Here is a 17,922-nt window from a genome sequence, read left to right on the forward strand (position 1 = left end):
ATATTAAAGTCCCCCATGATCACTGTGACCTTGCCTTTCTGACATGCACTTTCTATTTTGTGCCCCTGGTCCTGACCACTGTTAGGAGGCCTGTACATAACTCCCATTATGTTTTTTTTTGCCTTTGTGGTTCCTCAACTCTACCCACACAGACTCCACAACCTCTGACCCTATGTCGTTTCGTGCTATTGATTTAATTTCATTCCTAATTAACAAGGCAACCCAGCCCCCTCTGCCCACCTCTCTGTCTTTTCGATAGGTTGTGAATCCCTGGATGTTTAAATGCCAGTCCTGAACCCCCTGCAACCATGTCTCTGTGATGCCTACCACATCATACCTGCCAGTCACAATCTGGGCCACAAGCTCATCTACCTTGTTCCGTACACTGCGCGCATTTAAATATAGCACCTTTAATTCTCTATTGACCGTCCTTTTTTGTTTTCTTAGCGTGGTGGACCTTGGTTTACTGAGCCTTTCCATACACTGTGTCATATTTTGTGGGATGGGGACAATCGTAACCACGCTTGAGTTTTGTCTGTTCGTGTTTTTTTTGTATTCCTAAGCAGCTACGCTCCCCGCTGATTACTTCACCTCTTGCTTCCCTGACTCCCCCCCCCCCCCCCCCCCCCCCTCCCCCCCAATCTTTAGTTTAAAGTCCTATTGACCACCCTATTTACTCTTTTCGCCAGAACACTGGTCCCAGCTCGGTTCAGGTGGAGACCATCCGAACGGTATAGGTCCCCCCTGTCCCAAAACTGATGCCAGTGTCCCATGAAAAGGGAACCCCTCATTCCCACACCACTCTTTCAGCCACGTGTTAACTTCCCTTATTCTTGCCTCCCTATGCCAATTTGCACGTGGCTCGGGCAGTAATCCGGAGATTATGACCCTTGAGGACCTGTTTTTTAATTTGAATCCTAGCTCTTTATAATCTCTAAACAGGTTCTCTTTCCTAGACTTGCCTATGTTGTTGGTACCGACATGGACCACAACAACTGGATCCTCCCCCTCCCTCTCCAGTATCCTTTCAAGCCGGTCAGAGATGTCCCGCACCCTAGCACCGGGCAGGCAACATACCATGCGGGACTCTTTATCCTGCTCACAAAGAATACTATCTATCCCCCTGATAATAGAATCCCCTACAACTACAACTTGCCTATTTACTCCCTCCCCTTGAATGGCCTGCTGAACCATGGTGCCTTGGTCAGCTGACTCATCCTTCCTGCAACCCTGTTCGCCATCCATACAGGGAGCAAGTGCCTCATACCTGTTGGACAGAGTCAAGGGCTGAGGCTCCTGAGTTCCTGACTGCTGGTTCCCTTTAACTGCCTGACTTGCAGTCACACCCTGCTGTCCCTGGCCACTGGCAGGATTTAAACTACTTACTCTGACAGGTGTGACTGCCTCCTGAGACACAGTGTCCAGGTAAGTCTCCCCCTCCCGGATGTTCCTCAGTGTTTGAAGCTCAGACTCCAGCTCATCAACTCTGACCCGGAGCTCTTCGAGCAGCCAACACTTACTGCAGATGTGGTCGCTGCAGCTCGCAATGGGATCTGCCAGCTCCCACATCGAGCAGCTCAAGCACATCACCTGACCAGCCATCACTAATTAATTAATTAGTTTAGTTTAAGTTTATGGTGCGGGCAGCTTCAGCCAATCAGACACTACCCTGCACTTTTAACTGAAAAACAGCACAATTAGATTAACCACTTACCTTTCCTGGTTACCTCACTGCACCAAACTACCAAATTCTCACTGTCTGTATCTCTCTCACTCCGGCTGTGTCTCCTTGATCTGCGCAATGCTCCCAGAAATGCCTTGCGCACCGCTCCCGCCGAAATCCAACGGCCTGCTCCTGTGAAGGTAAGTGTTTTCCATGCTCCCAAACTTCTCAATGCGATGGCCAACGGCTCAATCGCAAGTGCAAACAGCAGGGGGGCATAAGACATCCCTGTCTCGTCCCACGGTGGAAAGAACAGTATCTCGAACTGATATTATTTGTGCAGACACTCGCCTTCGGTTCCTTTATATAATAGCTTTTCCCAGTTCACAAACCTTGGTCCAATCCCAAACCGCTCCAGCACTGCCATCAGGTACCCCCATTCTACCCGATCAAACGCCTTCTCGGCGTCCAATGCCACAACTACCTCTGTTTCCTTTCTTTCCGCCGGTGCCATAACAACGTTCAAAACCCTCCTAATGTTCGAAAACAGCTGCCTCCCTTTCACGAACCCCGTCTGATCCTCCCCTATCACCTTCGGGAGGCACTCCTCCAGCCTACCCGCCAGTACCTTCACCAACACTTTTACGTCCACATTCAGAAGTGATATGGACCGATACGACCCACACTCCGTCCGATCCTTATCTTTTTTTAGCAACATGGAAATCGATGCCTGCCCCAAGGTTTGCGGCAACACCCCCTTCCCTATCGCGTCCTCAAACATCCCCACCATCAGGGGTGCCAACCTATCCTTAAATTTTTTATAATATTCCACCGGAAACCCATCCGGCCCTGCCACCTTCCCCAACTGCATCCTCCCAATCGCACCCTTTATTTCCTGCTCCACTATTGCTCCTTCTAATGTAGCCCTGTCCCCCTCCCCTAGCCTCGGGTACTCCAACCCATCTAAAAATTCCTGCATCTCACGGTCTCCCCTGGGTGGCTCTGACTTGTACAACCTCTCATAAAACTCCTCAAAAACCTTGTTAATCAGCACTGGAGCCACCACCAATTTCCCTGCCCTATCCTTCACCTGAATGTTAGCAGGTCAGCTCCGGAGGGAGGCAGCGGCAAGGGAAATTCTTCAGGTGAAGGATAGGGCAGGGAAGTTGGTGGTGGCTCTACCCCCCTGATCTGCCACCACCTTCTCCATCTGGAAGCGTACCCTTTTGCTGACCAGCACTGCTACCCCTCGAGCCCTTCCATCAAATCCGGAGTGAAACACTTGGCTAACCCAGCCCTTTTTAAGTCTCACCTTTCCTTCCCCCTCAAGTGAGTCTCCTGCAGCATTGCTACATCGGCTTTCAAACTTTTAAGATGTGCAAGCACTCTTGACCGGACCTCCTAGCCCTCTCGCGTTCCACGTGACTATCCTTACTGGGGGTCTCTCACCCCCCCCCCCCCCCCCCCCCCCCCATCCTTTCTTATCCACCATCACTATACCACCGGGCCCTGCCCCATAAGCCTGACCCGCCCCTGTCCATTGTTAACATCGAACCCCTTCTCCCCCCCCCCCCCCCTCCCAAGAACCCCCCATACAAAAACATCCCCCAACATCCATCCCTCCACCCCCTCTTGCTCGCCTCGTAGGCCCATTGAAGCCTGCTATCCAGGCTCCAACGTCTGCAGTCTTCCTCTCACCTCACCCCCGTTCACCAACTGACTTGGCTCCCCCCGCCAAGACCTCTCGCCCCCTTCAACCCAGTCCCAGAGAAAGAAACATCAAAACAAACCCAACAATCCAATGCAACCCCTACAATTCACTAACATAACATTTAACCGTCGCAACACAGAACGCCATTAACTTGAACTCTGTAACAATGCAAAGAAAAGTAAATTTTAATACAAATCAGTAAAAAGAAAGTTGTAACATTTGTACATTTTACAGCCGCTCAAACAGTCCACAGTCTCTCTTCCAGTTCCACTCTTCACGTCTGTCCCAAGCCTTCTGCCCTCACGAACGCCTCAGCCGCCCCCGCTGTCTCAAAATAAAAGTCTTTGCCGTTATATGTTACTCTCAACTTCGCCGGGTACACCACACCAAATCGCACCCCCTTCTTGTACAAAGCCGCCTTCACTCGCCCAAACGCCGCTCGTCATTTTGCCAACTCCACCGTCAAGTCCTGCTAGATCCGAACTGCAGTACCATCTCTCAACACCTCACGCTCCTGCTTCGCCCAGCTTAATACCTTCTCCTTCATGCAAAACTTATGGAAGCAGATAATTACTGCCCTTGGCGGCTCATTCACTTTGGGCTTCGGCCTGAATGACCGATGAGCTTGGTCTAGCTCGTACAGGGTGGGGCTCTCACCCTCCCCCATCAGGTCCGCCAATTTCTTAGCGAAATATTGCGTTGGCCTTGGGCCCTCTGTCCCTTCAGGCAAGCCCACAATTCTCAAATTGTGCCGCCTTGAGCGGTTTTCCAAGTCTTCCAGCTTTGCTCGGAGTCCTCTGTTAACTTCCACCACCCTCCGCAGCTCCTCCCCCATTGAGGTGATCTATCGCTGTCTTAAAGACACTCAGTGAATTAACATCCACAGCCTTCTGCAGCAAAGAGTTCCACAGATTCACCACCCTCTGGCTGAAGAAATTCCTCCTCATCTCTGTTTTAAAGGATCGTCCCTATAGTCTGAGATGGCGCCCTCTGGTTCTAGTTTTTCCTACAAGTGGACATCCTCTCCACGTCCACTCTATCCGGGCCTCGCAGTATCTTGTAAGTTTCAGTAAGATCCCCTCTCATCCTTATAAACTCCGACGAGTACAGACCCAGAATCCTCAAACGTTCTTCATTCCAGGGATCATTCTTGTGAACCTCCTCTATACCCTTTCCAAGGCCAGCACATCCTTCCTTAGATATGGGGCCCAAAACTGCTCACAATACTCCAAATGGGGTCTGACCAGAGCCTTTTCCAGCCTCAGAAGTACATTCCTGGTCTTGTATTCTAGCCCTCTTGACATGAATGCTAACATTGCATTTACCTTCTTCACTGCCGACTGAACCTGCACATTAACCTTAAGAGAACCGTGAATAAGGACTCCCAAATTTCTTTGTGCTTCTGCTTTCCGAAGCATTTCCCCATTTAGAAAATAGTCTATGCCTAAATTCCTCCTTCCAAAGTGCATAACCTCACACTTTTCTACATTGTATTTCATTTGCCACTTCTTTGCCCATTCTCCTAGCTTGTCCAAGTCCTTCTGCAGCCCCATTGCTTCCTCAATACCACCTGTCCCTCCACAGATCTTTGTATCATCTGCAAACTTAGCAACAGTGCCTTCAGTACCTTCTTCCAGATCATTAATGTATATTATAAAAAATTGTGGGCAGCACGGTAACACAAGTGGATAGCACTGTGGCTTCACAGCGCCAGGGTCCCAGGTTTGATTCCCCTCTGGGTCTGTGCGGAGTCTGCACATTCTCCCCGTGTCTGTATGGGTTTCCTCCGGGTGCTCCGGTTCCCTCCCACAGTCCAAAGATGTGCAGATTAGGTGGATTGGCCATGCTAAATTGCCCTTAGTGTCCAAAAAGGTTAGATGGGGTTATTGGGTTACGGAGATAGGGTGGGAGTGAGGGCTTAAGTGGGTCGGTGCAGACCTGATGGGCTGAATGGCCTCCTTCTGCACTATGTTCTATACCCCCTCTATACTATACCCTGAGGCACACCACTAATCACCAGCTGCCATCCTGAAAAAGACCCATTTATCTCCACTCTGCCCTCTGCCAGTGACGTGGCAGTGATCTTTAAGGCTCTTTGTATTCATTTAAAAAAAGATTTGTTGTTCAAAATCTATAATATCACACTGCATGTTTGTGACATCTCTCGTACATGCTAGTGTAGTGGTTATGGTACAGAACTCAAAGCCATGTGTCCACCATAGTAAATTTAAAATTGAATTCTGGAAATTTGGTAATTTTTGGGCTGGTACGTTACTGTGTCAATGGCTGGGGGTGATATTCTTCTTCCATTACTATGGTAACGTTTTAAATATGTTTATGATATATATTTTTGTTTCTCCTGATGGTACATATCCACAGGTTACCTTGATATTGGTATATAATAAAATTAATTGTGTACATGGATGGAAAAAAATAGAGAGAGTTTGACTGCCTTTGCCTGGCTGGGAAATTGAGCAGAGGACAAGCTAATTGGAAAGGGATGAAGAGGAGGGATAAGAAGGGCTTTCAAAGGAGGCCATATCCATCTGGATTCTACAAGGAGTAATTCTCTTAACCGTAACACCAACAAAGAACTGTATGTGATGCCTTCATATTACCAATAAGGTGCTTACTGAAACCCGTTACCAGTTACAAGAAGATCTGCACCCTAAGTAGGGCAAGGTTAGCGGTTGCCAGTGGTGGCTGTAACAATGATGGTGAACTACACGCTGCATAATTCATGTAACTTTCTAATTATACATTAACTACTTTGGTTTCCAGATCTTTCCAGCTGAAGCATCTCTGACGTTTCATTGATTTCTGTCCACTGCTATACGAGTGACAGACTCGCTGAATGTCAGGACATTCCGAGCTTTACTTGCCTCTATCAATAAATTTCACATTTCCTCCAAGACCTTCGGGACACACCAATTATTTTAAATCTCTGATCTCTGGTTACTGACCCTTTTGACAGAGGAAATAATTTCTCCCTGCTTGCTCAAAGCCTGTCATAATTTTGAATACCTCTGTTATGCTTCCCATTAACCAGCTTCTGAACGTTCTCACCCTTGAAATTATCCTGGTAAACCTGCTCTCTACTCTCTCCGGGGACATCTTTCCTAAAGTGTGGTGCTCAGGATTGTATACTACATACCAGCTGAAACCTAACCAGTGTTAAGAGCACAGCTGATGTTAAATGCTAGGCTATTCCAAATCTCACAAGGGAAATTCTGAATGCCTGTTCTCAACAGTATTTGCAATTTGCTATAATATGAGGAAATATGTGAAGAACAGTGAAGTATGTCACAGATGTTTTTGTGATTTTTAAAAAACAAAATAAATGTTTATCAGATAGTAAAACACACAAGAAAGTCAACTAAAAATACATGTAACTACATTAGTGATTATACACAGTGAACACGATTCTCCTGCCTTGTTGCACTCTCGCTCAAGCGTAGCGAGGCCGGTGAATAGTGGGAGAGGCCAAAAACGAGATCCGTTCCAGGCGCCAAACAGTTTGCAATGCAATCAGGCCGCTCCTGTAGGCGAAATCGGGATCTCACCGTAGCGTGGCGAGAAACCAATTATTATCACGTAAGCCCCATTTCCATACAATTAACGAGAGCCACCCCATATCCAATGGCCTCCCGTCATTCAGCGGCCTCCCCAGCAAGTGCTCACACTGGTGTCAATTAGTACTCATTTTGAAGGACTTTTGTGGGGAGGCAGGAAGGTGAGTAGCCATCTTTGCACATGGGCAAAGAGCCCAGGGGTGCTGGGCTTGCTGCCCCAGTGCTTGGCGGGGGCTGGGGGACCTTCCGCAGGTGTGGGCCGGCTTGGCAGTTTGGAGGGAATGCACTGGGGTGGCAACCGCTCGCAGCACCACCATGCCAACCCCTGGTCTAGTGTTCCGTTCCAGGGGAAACCCTTGTCTGCCCGTTGCCCCAACGACAACCCATAACCACCACCGACAGTAGAGGCCTCTGGGCGTGCTGATAGGGAATTGGCAATCGTGGTTAAGTGAGCACTTCACAGATGCCAGGTGGATTCCTGTGGGTCGGCGGGTCATATAGTATATGGGAATAATTGCCTAGCATCCCATTCAAACCTTAATGCCTGGACACTGTGCTTGAACACTGCGGGAGGCACACCACACATGCAACATTCGAACACCCAGGGGATGGGACACAGCTCCGGGGACATGTCCACAGCCGGAGGGTGAGTGAGTGCCACGGGGAGCGGCAGATGCCTGGAAAGATGGGCAAAGGATCCGAAGTTCAGCCGGCATTGCGGAAGAAAGTGACAGAGACATCAGAATGATTGTGCAAAAAGGAGTTTCATGAGCTGTACAATACCCTACTCCTGGTAATAACCACCCCCCCATTCCCTCCCACTGGTGCCCAAAGTGATCCTCAAAATGCCTGGCCCTGCTAGCGATACCACTACATCTAGGTGTATCCCCAGGATGCACATCTGCGGTGGAGGCAGATAGCTGCCTACCTCGTCCCATGGCCCTCGATGCCCCTGGTGGGTGTGCTCTGGGGCTGGAGGGCCCCAGCTCACTTGCCAGCGGCACATGCACAGCCATGCCGTCATGTCCTGTGTGCTGACTGTAACATGCGGCCTCATCAGGGGATGGAACTTGGGGGAGATGGTGCCCACTGTCGCCACTTCATATGACGGGTCTGGGTTGGCACTCTCCTCCCAGTCCATGCGCACAGCGCCCTAGGGTCCACCTTGGGGCGGAGGGGCAACCAGTTTGAGCCCTGGCTGCACCTGCATCATCTGGCTCTGCCAGCCCTGGCGGTTCCCCAATGCCTGCATCATGGTGTCGATGTCCTTGGCGATGCTCCTCAGTGACATGGACACTCCCTCTGTGACCGGGCCACGCTCTGCAGCACCAAGACAATGCCCACTTGGCTCCGTAGTGCCTCGACTATTCCCATCTGAGAGCGGGACATGTTCCGCAGAACCACATCAAGGTTGGCCTGGTAATGTTTGACATCACCCAACGAGGCAGATATTCTGTCGAGACCCTCAGCCATGGCCAAACTGCGCGATGCCTTGGGCACCTTCACTCATGGTGTCGACATTGTACACCAGGCTCTCCACTTTGGTCGCCACCCTAACAGTGTTGTCCTCCGTGCCACTCATTGCCAGTGCCATCTCCTGCGCCCATAACCACTGGGACTCCTCTAAACGGCTATGATCTGCTGGAGTGACGCTGGCATGTAGACCCTATTGTCTACATTCGCTCCGGGTAATCCACTTCCAGAAACTCAGCATCAGGCTGGGACCCAGCTGGGTCCTGGAATCCAGCAACTATCTAACTGCTGTCTCGCCTGGGGGTTCTTGCTTCCACCAGATGTGCATCATCAGTTGGTGCTCACCAGATTGTGTCCCAGATGCCTGACCTCTAGTATTTCTCACAGTGGTGTGTGCATCTGCGCTGGTGGGGAGTTGGGATGGCAGCTGTGCTGTGATTATAACAGTTGCATCCTTGGAATTCCCCTCCGAGGTGTTATCCTCCGAGTCGGGCGAGGGGGGCCACCTAGATTGGGCCGGCGCTGTTAGCTGGAGGACCTGCGGGAGAATGGACATGTGGTCAGTCGGAGGAATAGATCAGTCAGTAAGGCAATCAGTACTCGTGTTTGACTGGTCCTCCGGGTGGAGCCTGGTGATTCTTCACCTCTGCGGCATCCGATAGCCTCCGCATTGGTGACCGCACTGCCCTCGGCCACACCGGCCACCTCCAAAGAGGTTTCCACACTGCTCCTCGAAAGAGGTGAGGATTCTGATGTCTGGCACCCCATTGCCAGTCTGGGAACTCTCCCGCCAATTGTGGGAGAGCTTTACCTGAGGAGACACGAGCGCATCATTAGCCACACACGTGGTTCGCAGTGATTGGACGGTGTGTGTGTGAAAGAGGGGTTGGAGTTGAAGGGAGAGGGGGTGGAGGAAGAGTTGGGGAGTTGAAGGAGGAGTGGGGGATGGACGCTCCCATGGGGGAGGGGATGGGAAGAGGCCTTGGGGATGGGGGGGGTTGCTATGGTGTATACTGACTTGTGCTGCCCGGGGTAGGTCGTTGACCTTTTCATGTCACAGTCCTCCTGGTCACACTCGTCCCAGGCAGCACTGACTGCCTTGTGGCTCATCCTCCGGTACCCTCGAGCGAACAGGACATCCCTCCTGTTCTCCACTGTGTCCAGGAGCCTCCCCAGGTCAGCATCCTTGACTCGCTACCACACTTAGAAATTTTTCCGGAGAAAGTATTATTCAAATTTTCCCAATATCTTTATATTTACCCAGTTCTAAATCCCTCTATTTCCCTAACTTCTGCGTTAAACCTCCCCAAACAACATCCCATATATTTCAAAACTAAAAGCAACATCCAGCAATAGTTACCACACCAGACGCCTATATCTTTTAAGGTTGCTTCTAACTTAGGCTAGAGACAACTGGCTCCTCAAAATGGCTTTCTCCAGGCACAGCTTAATAGTTGTTGTCACAACTTCCTGATGTAAGCTACAGTCTCAAAACAATTCCCTTGTGAATTTGACTCTGATATACTGTTTCTCTTTATGATCTTCCCTTATCTGAACTAAGCTTTGCATTATTACATGAGCTCACTTTTTAAAATGCAAGCGTTAATTTCATCCCCATCTTCTCTTTGGAACTTTTACTATCTTTACTTTAACATTTGACACTGTATTCTCCATTGTTACGAACTTGCCTTAGGTAAACACCTGTTTACAGTGTTGCTAGGTTGATGAGCATATCTAAACCCAAGTTCCACCAACTTCCTTGCCCCCTGTCGGCGATGAAATCAGGTTCATGCTCAGCGAAGGCGTCAACCTAATTACCATGAATTTAAAGTAATTTAAGTATTCCGAATCAGTCTGTGTTGCAGGGTTGGGGTGTTCCCGTCTGCCGGGGGTCCCGATGTCCAGGGGTGGGGGGGCCTTCAACTGCACTTTGAGATGAAGGCACCCTGTCCTGTAGCCGGGCTTGCCGGCTCTATGGCACCCTGCCCTGCCAGAATTACGGTACAAAACATGCCACACCCTGCATTTTTTGACAAAGTGTCAGAAGATCTGGAGTGACAATCTGGCTATGTTTCTGGGAAGAAACATGCCAGTTTTGAATTAGAACCTGACACTTCGCCATTTTTTTCAAACATTCCGTCCACGGTTTAAACTTGCAAACAATGCTTGGCAGTTAACTGTCCGTCACCCATTAACTGATGCTTTCTTCATGACTAGTCCCCCTACCAACCAATCAGCACTTTCGTCTTATGCAGTATAAAGTTATTGTTTCCCTTGTCATTGGTATTCTTGTGATTGTCCTGATGGGTGCAAGATGCTCAAGTTCTGTACTACCAAATAGCTGTAACTTATGAGCTACATCATTTGACTGAGACTGCAGCTATATCAATAGTGTTTGTAGTAACTTTAATGTAGATGAACTAGGTTATCTTCCAAATAGTGGAATTATTAATATTCTACTGCACTTACCTTTCAGATAGTGTGCTAGGATGGCAGGGACCAAGGTCTTGTTCAGCCGAGCAGCTGAAGAATGGAAATGTGTGCTCTTCACCTTCTATGCCTTCAAACAATGTAAACATTGTGTGGTCTGCAACGTCCAATCAGGTCAAACAAGGGCTGCAGCAACCCTCTGAGGTATGTGGAATAGGATTTTACTTTTATAGTCCAAGAATTTAAATAAATGGTCTTGTTGCTATGCAACAGATGCAGTATTTTCTAATTTTGAGATAAGTTTCTAGCTGTGTAATTGAAACTGAAATGAAAGGTGCATGACAACATTGACTGCTGAATGGCCTGTTTTCTTGTTGTAATTCCTTTGTAACTAAATAATGTTTTATGTATGAGGCCAAGAAGATGTGGGATCATTTTTCTGAACAAACTGTTCCAACTAAAATCAGTACTATTGAGCAACAACTTGAGAACAGTTTGTTAATATCGGAATGTTTTCAATAACTTTACATCATATATGTATAATGGTTACAGTAGCATAAGGGTTCCTATGTAAAGCAAGTATTTAAATGTTCTTGTTATTCTGTAAATGTAAACTGATGAGTTGATCACCAATACTTGTGCAAGACTCCTCCAAAGATCCTTTCAGCTGTGGGGGAAAAAAGTCTGACTCTTGCTGATTTCACAGTGTTATTAACGTAGCTAAGAGTTCAGAGGTGTGAGTTGGAGTCACACTCTTTAACTACATACCACTGTGCTGCCTGGCATTATTTGATATTGTTGATCGATTGCACCTGGAATCGATGAAAAATTTTTAAATGCTGTCGCATGTCTGAGTAGAGGCTATCCATAGATCCTGGCCGCAATCTAGCAGTCCTGTTAGCCGTGTGCGTAAATCCCTTAATGGCCACTAAATCTTGTGACTGTCTAAAAACGCAATTTACATCAGCAAGATCTCCGTTTAGGATCTCCCTGCCCCTTGTCAATGACATTTGGGCGTCAACCTGATTTCCAGACATTTTAATAAAATTAAATGTGATTACTGGGCTTGATGCTGTAACGTCTGGTGTGACATCATGCTCGTGTGAATCACTATTGGTTCTCAAAAGCGAAAACCAGTTGTGATGACCACACTAAGGGTGAAAAGGCGCCTATAGGCCCTTTGGGGGGGGAGGGGGAGGACGACAAGGCTCTGCATATAACTCAACCATGAGAGAAAGCTCTGGGAAAGTGTCGAGCACAGACTTTGAGCAATGTTCTCGAGGAAGTACAGCTTGCAGTAGTTTGCAGTCCAGTGGGACATCAAGCATTGTCCAGGATGATGTCAAGCTTCTTGAGTGTTCTCGGAGATGCACTCATCAGGCAAATGGAGAGTATTCCATTACACTCCTGACACCTGGTAGATGGTAGACCAGCACTGCGGAATCAGGAGTTGAGTTACTTACTGCAAGATTCCTCGCCTTTAACCTGCCCTTGTCGCCACAATATTTATATGGCTAGTCCAGATCAATTTCCAGGATTTTGACAGTGGGAGATTCAGTGATGGAAATCCTTTTTTTAAAAAAAATATATTTTATTCAAATTTTTTCCGGTCAAACAAAACAATACAAAGGTTTACCTTTTTACAACAATAAAACAATATATATAACAGTGACCGTTTTAACACATAAATAAATAATATATAAACTAAATGGCAACTGCCATAACAAAAATAATAACTCTCCAGAGATAAAATCAAACACTCCAATATACATAACAAAGTACAAATATCTATACAAAAACACCCCTGAGGACCTGCCTGAGCCCCCTCGCCCCCCCTCCCACCTGGGTTGCTGCTGTTGCCTTCCCATTTCCTTTATCGTTCTGCGAGGTAGTCAATGAACGGTTACCACCGCCTGGTGAACCCTTGAGCCGAACCCCTTAGTGCGAACTTTATCCTTTCTAGTTTTATAAACCCTGCCATGTCATTTATCCAGGTCTCCACGCCCGGGGGTTTGGCTTCCTTCCACATAAGCAATATCCTTCGCCGGGCTACTAGGGACGCAAAGGCCAAGACATCAGCCTCTTTCGCCTCCTGCACTCCCGGCTCTTCTGCAACCCCAAATATAGCCAACCCCCAGCCTGGCTCGACCCGGACCCCCACCACCTTCAAAAGCACCTTTGCCACCCCCACCCAGAACCCCTGCAGTGCCGGGCATGACCAAAACATGTGGGTGTGGTTTGCTGGGCTTCTCGAGCATCTCCCACATCTATCCTCTACCCCGAAAAATTTACTGAGCCTTGCTCCGGTCATATGCGCCCTGTGCAAAACCTTGAACTGTATCAGGCTTAGCCTGGCGCACGAGGACGACGAGTTTACCCTACGTAGGGCATCAGCCCACCGCCCCTCCTCAATCTCTTCCCCCAGCTCTTCTTCCCATTTCCCCTTCAGCTCATCCACCATGATCTCCCCTTCGTCCCTCATTTCCCTGTATATATCCGACACCCTACCATCCCCCACCCATGTACCTGAGATCACTCTGTCTTGAATCTCCTGCGTCGGGAGCTGCGGGAATTCCCTCACCTGTTGCCTCGCAAATGCCTTCAGTTGCATGTACCGAAATGCATTCCCTTGGGGCAACCCATATTTTTCCGTCAGCGCTCCCAGACTCGCAAACGTCCCGTCTATGAACAGATCTCTCAGTTGCACAACCCCAGCTCTCTGCCATGCTCCAAATCCCCCATCTATTCTCCCCGGGACAAACCTATGATTATTTCTTATCGGGGACCACACCGAGGCTTCCGTCCTTCCCCTATGTCGTATCCACTGCCCCCAAATTTTCAGCATTGCCACCACCACTGGACTTGTGGTGTATTTCTTCGGGGAGAACGGCAACGGAGCCGTCACCAGTGCTTGTAAGCTGGTTCCTTTGCAGGACGCCATTTCCAATCTCTTCCACGCCGCTCCCTCCCCTTCTCCCATCCACTTACACACCATTGAGATATTGGCGGCCCAGTAGTATTCACTTAGGCTCGGGTGTGCCAGCACCTCCCTATCCCTGCTACGCTGCAAGAACCCCCTCCTCACTCTCGGAGTCTTCCCGGCCCACACAAAACTCATGACACTTTTCTCAATTTTCTTGAAAAAAGCCTTTGTGACCATCACCGGAAGGCACTGAAACACAAAAAGGAATCTCGGGAGGACTACCATTTTTTTTTTTTTTTTTTTTTTTTTTTTTTTTTTTTTTTATTTTTATAAATGTTTTATTGAAATTTTTTTCCCAAACAACAATTTTTCCCCTCTTACAAAGCAAACGCAACAATAACAATACAGAAATTTTAAACAATACACAAGTAACAAAACCCCCTTATCTTTGACCTAAACTAAACCCCCCCTCCCCCCCCCCCTCCCCCTGGGTTGCTGCTGCTGGTCATCTGTCTTCCCTCTAACGTTCCCCTAGGTAGTCGAGAAATGGCTGCCACCGCCTGGTGAACCCTTGAGCCGATCCTCTCAGGGCAAACTTTATCTGCTCCAGTTTAATGAACCCCGCCATATCATTTACCCAGGCCTCCAGTCCGGGGGGTTTCGCCTCCTTCCACATGAGTAGGATCCTGCGCCGGGAGGACTACCATTTTGACCGCCTGCACCCTACCCACCAGTGACAGGGGCACCATGTCCCATCTCTTAAAATCCTCCTCCATCTGTTCCACCAATCTTGTTAAATTAAGCCTATGTAAGGTTCCCCAACTCCTGGCTATCTGAATCCCTAAGTACCTGAAATCTCTTATTACCTTCCTCAGCGGTAAAGCATCTATTTCCCTGCTCTGCTCCCCCGGATGCACCACAAACAACTCGCTCTTCCCCATATTCAATTTGTACCCCGAAAATTCCCCAAATTCCCTGAGCGTCTGCATTATCTCAGGCATCCCCTCCACTGGGTCCGCAACATACAGCAATAAATCATCTGCATACAAAGATACCCGGTGTTCTTCTCCTCCCCTGAGTACTGCCCTCCACTTTCTGGAGCCCCTCAGTGCTATGGCCAGGGGCTCAATCGCCAATGCAAACAGTAACGGAGACAGGGGACACCCCTGCCTTGTCCCTCTATGAAGATGGAAGTAGTCGGACCTCTGCCTGTTTGTGATCACACTCGCCACCGGGGCCCTGTACAGCAGCTGTACCCATCCAATAAACCCTTCTCCAAAACCAAATCTCCTCAGCACCTCCCACAGATAATCCCACTCCACTCTGTCGAATGCTTTCTCGGAGTCCATCGCCACCACTATCTCCGCCTCCCCCTCTGGTGGGGGCATCATCATTATCCCTAGCAGCCTCCGTATATTTGTATTTAGCTGTCTCCCCTTAACGAACCCAGTTTGATCCTCGTGGACCACCCCCGGGACACAGTCCTCTATCCTCGTCGCCATCACCTTGGCCAGGAGCTTAGCATCTACATTTAAAAGGGAAATGGGCCTGTAGGACCCACACTGCAGCGGGTCTTTATCCTTCTTCAAAAGGAGCGATATCGTCGCCTCCGACATAGTCGGGGGCAACTGCCCCCTTTCCCTGGCCTCATTAAAGGTTCTCGTCAAAAGCGGGGCCAGTAGGTCCATATATTTCCTATAAAATTCCACCGGGAATCCGTCCGGGCCCGGGGCCTTCCCCGCTTGCATGCTCCCAATCCCTTTTACCACCTCCTCCATCTCAATCTGTGCTCCCAGTCCCGCCCTCTCCTGCTCCTCCACCTTCGGGAATTCCAGCTGATCCAGGAAACACCTCATTCCCTCCTTCCCTTCCGGGGGCTGAGCCTTATATAACCTCTCATAGAATGCCTTGAACGTTCACTCTCTCCGCTCCCCGTTCCATCTCTCCCTCCTCATCTCTCACCCTACCAATCTCCCTCGCTGCTCCCCTCTTCCTCAATTGGTGGGCCAGTAGCCGACTCGCCTTCTCTCCATACTCATATTGTACACCCTGTGCCCTCCTCCACTGTGCCTCTTCCTTACCCGTGGTCAGCAGGTCAAACTCCACATGTAACCTTTGTCTTTCCCTGTACAGTCCCTCCTCCGGTGCCTCTGCATATTGCCTGTCCACCCTCAAAAGTTCTTTCAACAATTGCTCCCTTTCTTTACCCTCTTGCTTCCCTTTATGTGCCCTTATGGATATCAGTTCCCCTCTGACCACCGCCTTCAACGCCTCCCAGACCACTCCCACCTGAACCTCCCCATTGTCATTAAGCTCCAAGTACCTTTCAATACACCCCCTCACCCTTAAACATACCCCCTCATCCGCCAATAAGCCCATATCCATTCTCCAGAGTGGGTGCTGTTCTTTTTCCTCTCCTACCTCCAGGTCTACCCAATGTGGAGCGTGGTCCGAAATGGCTATGGCCGTATATTCCGTCCCTGTCACCTTCGGAATCAGTGCCCTTCCCAAGACAAAAAAGTCTATCCGTGAGTATACTTTGTGAACATGGGAGAAAAATGAAAACTCCTTACTCCTAGGCCTACTAAATCTCCAGGGGTCTACCCCTCCCATCTGCTCCATGAAGTCCTTGAGCACCCTGGCCGCTGCCGGCCTCCTCCCGGTCCTGGACCTCGACCGGTCCAGCCCTGGATCAAGCACCGTATTGAAGTCTCCCCCCGTTACCAATTTTCCCGCCTCCAGGTCCCAACATACGCCTCATAAAATTTGCATCATCCTAGTTCAGGGCGTATACGTTCACCAGAACCACCGCCTCCCCTTGCAATCTGCCACTCACCATCACATATCTACCCCCACTGTCCGCCACTATGGTCTTTGCCTCAAACAGTACCCGTTTCCCCACTGAGATAGCCACCCCCCTATTCTTCGCATCTAAACCCGAATGAAACACCTGTCCCACCCATCCTTTACGTAGTCTGATCTCGTCTATCAGTTTCAGATGCGTCTCCTGCAACATAACCACATCTGCCTTTAATTTCTTTAGGCGTGCGAGTACCCGTGCCCTTTTAATCGGCCCATTCAGCCCTCTCACGTTGCACGTGATCAGCCGGGTTGGGGGGCTCTTTACCGCCCCCCCCCCCTTGTCGATTAGCCAATCCCTTTTTTAACCCAGCTCCTCACCCAGCTCCTCACCCGGTTCCCACGTACCCGTATATCCCCCCGACAGTGCCCTCCCGCCCCGACCACCCCATCCCATAACAGCTCCCCCTTCTCCTTAGCAGCAGCAACCCAGTTACCCCCCCCCCCCCCCTGCTAGATCCCCCTCTAGCGTAGCTGCACCCCCCATGTTGCTCCCAAAAGTCAGCAAACTCTGACTGACCTCGGCTTCCTCCCTTATCCTCGGCTCCCACTGTGCGAGGCCCCCTCCTTCCTGCGACCCTGTTCCTGCCATAATTACCATAGCGCGGGAACAAAGCCCGCGTTTCCCACTTGGCCCCGCCCCTAATGGCCGGCACCCACAGTTCCTCGTGCTCTCTCTCCCCCCCCCCCCCCCCCCCCCAAACATGGGGAAGAGAGAAAAGTTACAGGATCACAAAATTAACAAATTGAAAAATCATCCCCCCCGTCCCCTGTAATCACACCACCACTTTGTCCCAAAAGCTCTTTCTCTCGCCAGACTATTCCAGCTTCTCGTCCACAATGAATGTCCACGCCTCTTCTGGCGTCTCAAAGTAGTGGTGCTTCCCTTGGTGCGTGACCCACAATCTCGCCGGTTGCAACATTCCAAACTGGACCTTCTTTTTGTGAAGCACCGCCTTAGCCCGATTGAAACTTGCCCTCCTCCTCGCCACCTCCGCACTCCAATCTTGGTATACGCGGATCACCGCGTTCTCCCACCTACAGCTCCGAGTTTTCTTCGCCCATCTGAGAACCGTCTCTCTGTCATTGTAGCGGAGAAACCTCACCACTATAGCTCGAGGTATTTCTCCAGCCTTTGGTCTTCGCGCCAGAACTCGATAAGCTCCCTCCACCTCCAAAGGGCCCGTCGGGGCCTCCGATCCCATTAGCGAGTGAAGCATCGTGCCCGCCCCTTCTGCGCCTTCAGGAAGACACAGGACTCTTAAATTCTTCCTCCTTGTTATTCTCCACC

General features: G+C 49.6%; 1 protein-coding gene across 1 annotated transcript in view; it reads left to right on the top strand.

Annotated features, from left to right (window-relative positions):
- The window catches only part of LOC140425459 (oxysterol-binding protein-related protein 10-like), a 349,560-nt gene that overhangs the window by 166,091 nt on the left and 165,547 nt on the right, over window positions 1-17,922 (top strand). Inside the window, exon 6 of the mRNA XM_072509757.1 lies at window positions 10,896-11,053. Coding sequence (XP_072365858.1) covers window positions 10,896-11,053 — 158 coding nt within the window. The remainder of the gene's footprint in view (window positions 1-10,895; window positions 11,054-17,922) is intronic.

The sequence above is a fragment of the Scyliorhinus torazame genome, chromosome 6, assembly GCF_047496885.1.
Source record: "Scyliorhinus torazame isolate Kashiwa2021f chromosome 6, sScyTor2.1, whole genome shotgun sequence".
Taxonomy (NCBI): domain Eukaryota; kingdom Metazoa; phylum Chordata; class Chondrichthyes; order Carcharhiniformes; family Scyliorhinidae; genus Scyliorhinus; species Scyliorhinus torazame.